The sequence below is a fragment of the Gorilla gorilla genome, chromosome 1 (assembly GCF_029281585.2).
Source record: "Gorilla gorilla gorilla isolate KB3781 chromosome 1, NHGRI_mGorGor1-v2.1_pri, whole genome shotgun sequence".
Taxonomy (NCBI): Eukaryota; Metazoa; Chordata; class Mammalia; order Primates; family Hominidae; genus Gorilla; species Gorilla gorilla.
In genome coordinates, this window is record NC_073224.2 from 227,555,739 (window position 1) to 227,567,465 (window position 11,727).

Here is an 11,727-nt window from a genome sequence, read left to right on the forward strand (position 1 = left end):
TCTGTAGACTCCTTAGGAATTTGGGCAAGATAAAAAATTCAGACCTTAGTCCTCAGTAAAATGAAGGCATATGTACCTTCCACCCACTTTAGGGCCACCTGTCTCTCCACTCTTCTCCTTCCAATCCCATCCACCTATGTGTCTTCCAACAATTTATAAAAATGACCAAAGGGACAATGAAAACGGTTTTAACATTTGAATATCAACCAAACATGCATGATTGGGCTAGGTGCAGTGGCTCACACCTGCACTCCCAACAACTCTGGGAGGCCGAGGTGGGCAGATCACCAGAGATCACAAGTTCAAGGCCAGCCTGAGCAACATGGGAAACCCTGTCTCTAGTAAAAACACAAAAATTAGCCAGGCGTGGTGGTGCACATTTGTAATTCCAGCCACTCAGGAGGCTGAGGCAGGAGAATTGCTTGAACTCGGAAGATGGAAGTTGCAGTGAGCTGAGATCACACCACTGCACTCCAGCCAGAACCACAGAGCGAGACTCTGTCTCCCAAAAAAAAAAAAAAAAAATTCAACCAACGTATTTAAACAAATAAATAGAATAAAAGCACCAGAAGATGATCATCTTAATTGATGTAGGAAAAACATTTGAAAAAATTCAATGACTCATTCAGGATTTTAAAAATATTCTCAGCAAAATAAGAAAATAATTCCTCAATATGAATTGCTCAATGGGATTACAGGCACACACCATCCACCTTATCAGTCAGTCCCTTAGTAAATTCCATCAGTGTTTGTTAGGATTAGGGTGGAAGTCAAGAATTCATTCATTAATGCCCTCCACAGAGAATGAGTTGTACTAATATGTGACCTTCCTTCCTATTTTTGAGTTTGAGACAGGGAAGGGTTCAATCTGCTCCTGAGATTAGACACAAAAACAAAACCTGAAAGCTTTATGGTTCAGAGATCTTTGGCTGGATCAACGTTATCAAAATGAATTCTTGACTTGCATTCTAATCCCAACACTTTCAATTTCATGATTGGATATCCAAGGGATTGAATGGACACCTGAATTCACAGGCTTAACTGGGTGGAGCTTCAGAAATCCAATCAGGCATCACTCTCTGATGGGAAGCTGGTGGTTGAGAAGGGGAAGTGTGATGAGAAAGGTTCAAGAAAGCTTGTGGGCACCCCCAGAAGAGACCCAGAGCTGTGGTGCCTGGAGTTACCGCCTGGTTCTCCACGAGATCCGAGCACACTGCAAAGTGAGTCCAGATCTGGTAAGTCAGGGACCTCCACAAAGGGCACTCCTATGACCCACAGTCAGACAGTCAGGATGACGACATGGAGGTCAAGACGACACAGAGAATTCTCCTGCCTGTTTTTCAGATGAACAGATGTAGGCTTTGAATTTTCCTCTAATACACTTTTATCTACACTCCAAATATATATCTACATATATATTTTTGTTTGTTTGTTTGTTATGAGACAGAGCCTCACTCCGTTGCCTGGGCTGGAATGCAGTGGCACGATCTCGGCTCATTGCAACTTCCACCTCCTGAGTTCAAGCAATTCTCCTGCCTCAGCCTCCTGAGTAGCTGGCACTACAGGCACCCACCACCACGCGTGGCTAATTTTTTTTGTATTTTTAGAGAGACAGGGTTTCACCATGTTGGCCAGGCTGGTCTTGAACTCCTGACCTCGTGGTTCACCTGCCTCAGCCTCCCAAAGTGCTGAGATTACAGGCAGGAACCACCACTCCCAGCCACTCTCCAAATATTTTATTTCTGTTTTAGTTTATGCCATCTCAAAGTTCTCTTTTATTTTATTTTTTTGAGACAAACTCTTGCTCTGTCACCCAGGTTGGAGTGCGGTGGTGCGATCCTGGTTCACTGCAACCTCCGCCTCCCAGATCAAGTGATTCTCCTGCCTCAGCCTCCCTACTATCTGGAATTACAGGCGCCCACCACTATGCCTGACTAAATTTTGTATTTTTTTTTTTTCCCATATTGCTTCAGGGCTTGATAAGCTTCTTTTTTTTTGAGACGGAGCGTCACTCTTGCCCTGGCTGCAGGGCAATGGCACTTTCATGCGCGTCCATGTTAAGAGACCACCAAACAGGCTTTGTGTGAGCAACATGGATGTTTATTTCACCTGGGTGCAGGCGGGCTGAGTCCAAAAAGAGAGTCAGGGAAGGGAGATGGGGTGGGGCCATTTTATAGGATTTGGGAAGGTAATGGAAAATTACAGTCAAAGGGGGTTGTTCTCTGGTGGGCAGGGGTGGATCTCACAAAGTACATTCTCAAGGGTGGGGAGAATTACAAAGAACCTTCTTAAGGGTGGGGGAGACTACAAAGTATATTGATCAGTTAGGGTGGGGCAGGAACAAATCACAATGGTGGAATGTCATCAGTTAAGGCTGTTTTTACTTCTTTTGTGGATCTTCAGTTACTTCAGGCCATCTGGATGTATACGTGCAAGTCACAGGGGATGCGATGGCTTGGCTTGGGCTCAGAGGCCTGACAGGCAAAATCTCGGCTCACTGCAACCTCCACCTCCTAGGTGCAAGTGATTCTCCTACCTCAGCCTCCCGAGTACTGGGATTATAGGCAACCACCACCACACCTGGCTAATTTTTGTATTTTTAGTAGAGATGGGGTTTCACCATGTTGGCCAGGCTTGTCGCAAACTCCTGACTTCGTGATCTGCCCGCCTCGGCCTCCCAAAGTGCTGGGATTACAGGTGTGAGCCACCGTGCCCAGCCCTAATTTTGTATTTTTAGTAGAGGTAAGTTTTCACCATGTTGGCCAGGCTGGTCTTGAACTCCTTACCTCGCAAGTGATCAACCTGCCTTGGCCTCCCAAAGTGCTGGGATAATAGGCATGAGCTACTGGGCCCTGCCACATTTCAAAGTTCTTTTTTTTTTTTTCTCCAAGAAGGAGTCTCACTCTGTCGCCCACGTTGGAGTGCAGTGTCGCGATCTCAGCTCACTGCAACCTCCGCCTCCCAGCTTCAAGCAATTCTCCCGCCTCAGCCTCCCAAGTAGCTGGGATTACAAGGCACCTGCCACCATGCGCAGCTAATTTTTGTATTTTTAGTAGAGATGAGATTTTGCCATGTTGGCCACACTGCTCTCAAACTCCTCACCTCACTGCAACCTCTGCCCCCCACGCTCAACGGAGCCTCCCTCCTCAGCCTTCCAAGTAGCTGAGACTCCCATGATGGCTCACACCTGTAATTCCAGCAACCTTGAAAGGCCAAGGCAGCCAGATCACATGAGGCCAACTCCATCTCTACTTAAAATGCAAACATTAGCCGGGCATGGTGGTGCACACCTGGGTGACCCAGCAAGACTCTGCCTTAAAAAGGAAAAAAAAATTTATTTGTGCTTTGTTTTATGTCATTCCAAAATTCTTAACCAAAGAATTAAAAAAGAATCCAACTGGGCCAGGGACAGCGGCTCATGCCTGTAATCCCAGCACTTTGGGAGACCAAGGTGGGTGCATCACCTGAGGTCAGGAATTTGAGACCAGGCTGACCAACACAGTGAAACGCCTTCTCTACTAAAAATACAAAAATTAACTGGGCATGGTGGCACATGCCTGTAATCCAAGCTACTGAGGAGGCTGAGGCAGGTGAATTGCTTCAGCCCGCGAGGTGGAGGTTGCAGTGAGCCGAGATCACACCATTGCACTCCAGCCTGGGTGATAGACTCCGTCTCAATTAAAAAAAAAAAAAAGAATCCAATTAATTAATGTCTCATTCCTTGACATTTAAAATTTGTAGATTGTGTGCCCTTAATTTGCAGTTTATAGACTATGTTATTGTGATTTTAATTTCTTGAGACAATGTCTCACTCTGTCACCCAGCTGTACTGCAGTGGTGTGATAATTGCCTCAGTACAACCTCTGTCTCCTGTGTTCAAGGGATCTTCTCACCTCAGCCTTCCCAGTAGCTGGGACTACAGACCCACACCATGAGGCCTGGCTAATTGTATTTTTAGTAGAGATGGGGTTGTACCATATTGCCCAGGCTGGTCTGGAACCCCTGGACTCCATGTGATCTGCCAGCCCTTACCTTCCCAAAGTGCTGGGATTACAGGCAAGAGTCACCGCACCCAAGAATGCTATTGTGATTTTGAAAGATAGGCTTTGTTTTTTACTAAAATTATAAAGATATTCCTTCTACCATGCTCTATTAACTTTTTTTATAATTATGGGGTCTCGCTTTGTTAGCCAGGCTGGTCTGGAACACCTGGACTCAAGCAAACCCCCCACCTTGTCTCCTAAAGTCTTGGGATTACAGGCATGAGCCACCACGTCTGGCCCCATACACTATTTTCAAGAGTAGAGTCTTTGTTTTGAATGTAGGATCCATTTCTTCCCCTAGACTCAATCTCAAAGTGTGTTATTATTATTATTATTATTATTATTTGAGACAGGGTCTTTCTCTGTTGCCCAGGCTGGAGTGTGGTGGCACAATCTCAGATAACTGAAACCTCTGCTTCCCAGGCTCAAGTCATCCTCCCACCTCTGTCTGCAGAGTAGCTGAGACTATAGGCATGTGCCACAATGCTCAGATAATTACTTAATATTCTAGTAGAGTCTAGTAGACATGGGCTATCACTATGTTGCCCTACCTGGTCTGGAACTCCTGGGCTCAAGTGATTGTTCTGCCTTGGCTTCCCAAAGTGTTGGGATTACAGCTGTAAGCCGCCATGCTTGGCTTCCCTTTACTTTTTTTTTTGTTTTTTTTTTTTGTTTTTTTGAGACAGAGTCTCACTCTGCCGCCCAGGCTGGAGTGCAGTGGCTAGATTTTGGCTCAGTGCAAACTCTGGCCCTCGGGTTAAGAGATTCTCCTGCCTCAGCTTCCCAAGTAGCTGGGATTACAGGCAGGGACCACCACACCCGGTTAATATTTTGTATCAGTAGAGATGGTATTTCACCATGTTGGCCGGGCTGGTCTCGAACTCCTGACCTCATGATCCGCCCACCTCGGGCTCCCAAAGTGCTGGGATTACAGGCATGAGCCACCGCGCCTGGCCAAGAAGACATTTTGTTTTCTCAAGAAAGTGGAGATCTGAGCTTCAAAGATCCTTGCTAACACTTCCCAGTGCTATCAGTGTAGTAGTGCAGTGGCTAATAATTCATGGACCCTATAGGAGTGATCTTGCCTGCTCTTTAGAGGTTGGGACACACTCTTCTTGGTACCAGAAGGGCAGAACTATGCCTCTGTGGCCACTTATTGCAGAATGGAATTGGAGTAAACTGAGGGCTCTTTCACACATGCTAGAGAAATGACTTTGGCCCTGGGAGAAGCGGGGCTTGCAGGGGATTGGCCTGAGAAACTTGCCTTTTCACTGGATTGTCCTCTAGAGTTTTTCCTTGCAGATTTGTCAGAATGAGCCTCCAGTCCCCATCCAGACTCCTGGAGCTGGCAGGACAGGGCCCACTGAAGAACCAGTTCTTGACCATCTTCACCCTGCACAAGCTGCCCAGGGAGGTCTTCCCTCTGATGTTCATGGAGGCCTCCAGCATGAGACATTTTGAGGCCCTGAAGCTGATGGTGCAGGCCTGGTCCTTCCTCCACCTCCCTCTGGGATCCCTGATGAAGACACCTCATCTGGAGACCTTGCAAGCTGTGCTGAAGGGACTTGATACACTGCTGGCCCAGAAGGTTTGCCCCAGGTGAGGTGACTCAGGTGGCCTGGTGGGAAGGGTCCAGGCATCCAGGGAAGGGACAGCTGGCTCAGGAGGAGTGGTGGGGTTGGGGAGCTAGGGTGGCTCAGAGGCTTCTGATGGTGCCCATGAGAGGCCTTGACCATTGCCCAGATCCTCTGGGAAAGGACTGCTCACCATACAGGGTCCACTGAGGAAACAGGAACCTGCTTCCTCCCAGTGGAACGTAAAGGTTCTAGAAGTGAGAACCAGGCAGAACCCAAGGGGGAGCGGGATGGAGAAGAGACAGAAGGAGGAGCACTGAGGACAGGAGCAGCTGATTGATGTCCTGGTTGTGGAGTGAAAGCTCAGGTCAGAGGTGGGTCCTTGCCTACATTCTGAGCTTTTCCCCTATGTTACTCACAGGAGGTGGAAACTTCAAGTGCTGGATTTGCGGGATGTTGATGGGAATTTCTGGACCATATGGTCTGGAGCCAAGGTCCTCTCCTGCTCCCCAGAGGCCATGAGTAAAAGGCAGACAGTGGAGGACTGTCCAAGGATAGGAGAGTGCCAGCCCTTGAAGGTGTTCCTAGACCTCTGCCTAAAGAAAAGTATGCTGGATGAATGCCTGAGCTACCTTTGTGGGTGGATCCACTACAGAAGAGGTCCAGTGCACCTGTGTTGTAATAAGGTGCAGAATTACTCAATGCTCACTTCAAGTTTCAGAAATCTATTGGAAAGGATATACCCAAACAGTATCCAGGAGTTGGAAGTTAGGAGAAAGTGCTCTCTGAATAAAACAGGAAAGTTTGCCCCTTACCTGAGCCAGATGAGCAATCTTTGCAAACTCTTTTTAGCCTTCGGTTATGACGATGAGTTATATATAAGCGGCCAACAGCAGTTCGTTCCTGACTTGGACTGTCCATTCCTCTGCCTGTCCTATCCTCAGATGCTTTATATAAGAAAGGTCAATAATATCAAAGAGCACCTGGAGCACCTGCTCAGGTAAGAAAGGATGGTGAGCTTTCTCTGCAGACCATACCACAGACTTTTGTTCTTTTTCACAGTAAACGCTAGTGGGCATCTACTGTGTGCCAGCCACTGGGGATGTCACAGGGAATGGGACGCTAGAATGTCAATTCATTATGCTGTTCAGTGCTCTATATCCTGAAGTTGGTATCACAAGCCCGCTCAAATAAGGGCAGAGGGATGGCCCAGGGCAGATGCTACAGAGAGAGACATGCAGGGAGCTAGTTAGTCAGGGGTTCAGATCTAGGGAGGGTGCATTTGTGAATTCCTTTTTAGGAAGTGTGTTTGAAGTTAATATGATGAAACTTACTCTTCATATAGAGGAGAGTATGAAAGAAGGGAAAGTGCATCAAACCTGTGCGTTTCACAGTAGAAGCTCCGTCCTCACAGCTTAGTAAACACCAATGATCCTGTCTCTAATTCTCTGTCTGTAAAAGGTTCTTTTGGACCCCAGGAAAAGTAGTTGACATGAGAAAAGCGTGCTTCTTGGACAGAGGTGAGGGAGTAGGCAGGAGAGTGGTATAAAGTGATAGGTGGTTTGCAGATGCGGGCACGTCAGGGAACCTTTGCAGGCAGGTGGCCCTCGCTGATATCCCTAGACCTTGCTCAGTTGAGTTCTTTGTGCACATCACCCACTGGGCTCCTCTGGCCCAGAGCTGAGGTTGTCTGCTGAAAGATGAAGTAAAGAGGCTTTAAAGATTTTGTGGCCTTGAACCAATCACACAAGCAAGGCTGAAAGGACTGAGCCTAAAATGGAGCTTCCCCTGAATGATCTGAGTCTTCATCAGGCAGCACCTTGCACGCAGACCATCATCTGATGATGGGAACAAACTTGTGTTTGGGTGAAACAGGCTTCCCCATTGCAGTTACTATAACACCTGTGTGGTAGTAAGGTGCAGAATTACTCAATGCCCACTTCAAGTTTACCATTGAGATTATTTCCCACCCCCCTCCTCTAACTGGCACCATTGCCCATAACTAACTTCTTGCTCTCCCCAGGTGCCTCAAAAACCTCTTGGTGGCCTTTATATTCTGTCATGCTTACCTAACTGATCGGGACATGGAGTGTCTGTCTTAGTAACCAAGCCTCAGTCAGCTAAAGGAGCTGCGTCTGATTCGCATCGTAATGTGGACCACCCATCTTGATCCCCTTGGAGCTCTGCTAGAGAAAGTTGCTGCTACTCTCGAGACCCTCACGTTAAAGGACTGTCGGATCCAGGACTCCCAACTCAGGGTCCTCCTGCCTGCCCTGAGCCACTGCTCCCAGCTCACCACCTTCTACTTTCATGGAAACGAGACCTCCATGAATGCTCTGAAAGACCTGCTGTGTCACACAGGCGGGCTGAGCAAGTTAGGCCTGGAGTTGTATCCTTCCCCTCTGGAGAGTCTTGACAACAGGGGTCATGCCAATTGGGAGATCCTTGCCTCAATTAGGGCTGAGCTGATGTGTATACTCAGGGAAGTCAGGCAGCCCAAGAGGATCTTTTTTGGTCCCGTCCCCTGCCCTTCCTGTGGCTCATGGCCATCTCACCTCCATCTTTGCTGTTAGGGAAGGCCTGGCTAGTGGGATGGATACGCTTTCTTCTGGATGCTTGGGCACTAAAATCTAGGACACAGGTGCTTTTTTTTTTTTTTTTTTTTTTTTTTTTTTTTGATGGAGTCTCGCTCTGACCCTCAGACTGAAGTGCAGTGGCACAGTCTCAGCTCACTGCAACTTCCACCTCCCAGGTTCAAGTGATTCTCCTGCCTCAGCCTCCCTAGTAGCTGGTGTTACTGGCATGCACCACCACACCTAGCTAATTTTGTATTTTTTTTTCTTTTTTTTTTTGAGACAGAGTCTCGCTCTGTCACCCAGGCTGGAGTGCACTGGCATGATTTTGGCTCACTGCAACCTCCGCCTCCGGGGTTCACGCCATTCTCCTGCCTCAGCCTCCCGAGTAGCTGGGACTACAGGTGCCCACCACCACACCCAGCTAATTTTTGGTATTTTTAGTAGAGTCAGGGTTTCACCAAGTTAGCCAGGATGGTCTCGATCTCCTGACCTCGTGATCCGCCTGCCTCGGCCTCCCAAAGTGTAATTTTTGTATTTTTAGTAGAGACAGGGTTTCACGATGTTGGAGGAGGCTGGCCTCAAACTCCTGACCTCAAGTGATCTGACTACCTTGGTCTTCCACAGTGCTGGGTTTACAGGCATGAGCAGCCAGGCCTGGTCAGGTGCATCTTAAAGGAAGCACACGGTCATGTGTTTCAGGCACGTGCTGACTGTGAGTGGAAAAACAAAGGTGACTCAGCTGGGGGCAGGACTGGGTGAAAATGCTGACTTGGCATCAATAAAGCCTTCAGGGTCCTGTTTCCTAGACTCAGAAATGGAACCTGAAGTTCTAGAATGATGCAGGAGTTACCCTCGCAAGGATGGTTATTTAAAAATGTCAAAAATAAATGGAACCTGAATGGAAACTTTCTGGTGTCTTCCATGATTGATCAACCTGTTTTAGCCATTTATATATCAGAAATCTCTAGTTACTGAGAGAGGTACTACGTCATCTGTGATTGAGGTTCAGCTGCAGCAAATCAAGGCATCAAAACTGAAATGTGATCATTTTGATTAATTCTCACTCATTTTTTGCTTCCTTTCAGTCATCTGTTTCTTCCTTAATTTCTCCCATGCCTGTTCACTGGGTTCATTCACAAAGGATGCACACTTGGGGCCTGGAACATTCTGTGTGGGCAGTGATGATGAGCCACTGAAACCTACCCTCTTCTCAGGGGCCCTCACTGCTCCTCAGATACTGAGACCCTGCTCACTCCTAATGGACAGATACAGAGGAATCCGTTCCTGATCTTTGGCCATGCCAGGAAATGGCTTCACTGGACCAGGAGTGAATTCACATGAAATTCACTGAAAGCTTCACATGAAGCTCAGAAAATTCCTGTGTTTGAAGCAGTCCCGATGACATTTGGACCATTTTTAGGAAAGTATGGCTTTTTATTAAGTGACAACATGGGGATGAGATTTGCTTTCTCCATTAAGGTGATGCGTAAAGCTTTCTTTGGAGGGAGAGAAAACCCTAGAGTTTCCTGACCTTCCTTAACCTGAAATGCTTGTTTCCCTAGAAGCAGAAATTGATCATATTAGAACCCAAACTCATACCAACCTTGACCTTCATGAAGTACTCAAGTGTTTCTGCTCTTCTTCTTCATGTGATGTAGAAAGTATTAAAAGTGATGAGTGTGGGCCGGGCACGGTGGTTCACGCCTGTAATCTCAGCACTTTCAGAGGCCGAGGTGGGTACATCACCTGTGGTCAGGAGTTCCAGACCAGCCTGGGCAACATGGTGAAACTCTGTCTCTACTAAAAATACAAAAACTAGCTGTGTGTGGTGGCCTGTGCCTGTAATTCCAGCTAACTGGGAGACTGAGGCAGGAGAATCACTTGAACTGGGAGGCAGATGTTGCAGTGAGCTGAGGTCACACCATTGCACTCCAGCCTGGAAAACAAGAATGAAACTCCATCTCAAAAAAAAATTAATAAATAAATACATTATAAATAAATAAATTAATGCTTTAAAGAAAAAAGAAATAAACTTTGCCTACAAGTTTCATATGCAATTGAATACCTCTTAAATTTTGATGTGAACCGACCAGGCATGGTGGCTGAGGCCTGTAATCCCAGCACTTTGGGAGGCCGAGGCAGGCAGACCACGAAGTCAGGAGATTGAGACCATCCTAGTTAACATGGTGAAACCCCGTCTTTACTAACAATACAAAAAATTAGCCAGGTGTAGTGGCATGCACCTGTAGTCCCGGCCATTTAGGAGGCTAAGGCAGGAAAATTGCTTGAACCGGGGAGGCAGAGGTGGAAATGAGCTGAGATTGTGCCACTGCATTCCAGCCTGGTGACACAGCGAGACTCCATCTCAAAAAATAAATGAATAAAATAAATAAATAAATAAATAAAAATACTGTGACAGGAACCAACATTGCTCAACTTGTACACTAATGTCTTACAAAATCCTTTCCTTGTCACCTTCAAATCTCCATTTCAAATGCTGCACTCTGCATAACTCTACCACTTTGTTGCCATTTCCTGATGATGGAGAAGACCATACATGTGTGTGTGGCATCAGAACTATTGACTCCTCCTATTGATGTTTAAGATATTCCATTACACAAACCTGGGTTCATACTTTTTTGTTGATAGATCTTATGCCAAAAATGTAGGCGAAAAATGCCAAGCAGGAAATGCTATCACTTCTGAAGATGAATTCATAGAGATGGAAATTCTTTCAGAATTTATTTTTCCAGCTTTTTCCTTTGTTTCTTTGTTCATTTGTGTTTGTTTCCTTGTTTGTTTGTTTGTTTTGAGACGGAGTCTCGCTCTGTCACCAAGTTGGAGTGCAGTGGTGAAATCTTGGCTGACTGCAACCTCCTCCTCCTGAGTTCAAGCGACTCTCCTGCCTCAGTCTCTCGAGTAGCTAGGACTATGGGTGGGCGCCACCATGCTCAGCTAATTTTTGTATTTTTATCAGAGACAGGGTTTCACCATGTTGGCTTGGATGGTCTCAATTTTTTGGCATCGTGATCTACCTGCCTTGGCCACCTAAAGTGCTGGGATTACAGGTGTGAGCCACCACCGTGCCCGGCCTTTTTTTTTTTTTCCTTTTGAGATGGAGTCTCACTCTATTGCCCGGGCTGGGAATGGGACTCCTCCTATCAATTATTTTTTTAAATTTTCTTTTGTTTTATTGACCTGACAAGGCTCAAATAGAGTTGAGTTTTTGTTTTTGTTTTTTCCATTGGAAGGGACAATAGAGAGGTTACAATCATTGGCTTTAGATGACAAGATACAAGAATAAAACATATTCCTTGCAAGACAACCAGCAGAACTTCATGATCAGCATCAAATCAGTGCCTTCTCACTGTCAGTGGGTGGAACCCTTCATCAGTACTTGCAGAGTTTGAGGCACTCATGAACTCACGATCAGACTCTTTACTCAGGGACAGGATGTAAGCCAAGCAAAAGACCTTCCACAGGTGGTGAATTTGGAAGCCTGCCCAATGTGACCTGCAAGTTTTCACTGGCAAT

General features: G+C 46.5%; 1 protein-coding gene across 1 annotated transcript; it reads left to right on the plus strand.

The window, feature by feature from the left end:
- Window positions 1-5,355: 5,355 nt before the first annotated feature.
- LOC134759254 (PRAME family member 17-like) lies at window positions 5,356-8,190 on the plus strand. Its single transcript, XM_063710594.1, is given in 3 exon segments — window positions 5,356-5,642; window positions 6,039-6,617; window positions 7,641-8,190. Coding segments are annotated over 3 exon segments (1,416 nt in total).
- The last annotated feature ends 3,537 nt before the right edge of the window (window positions 8,191-11,727 follow it).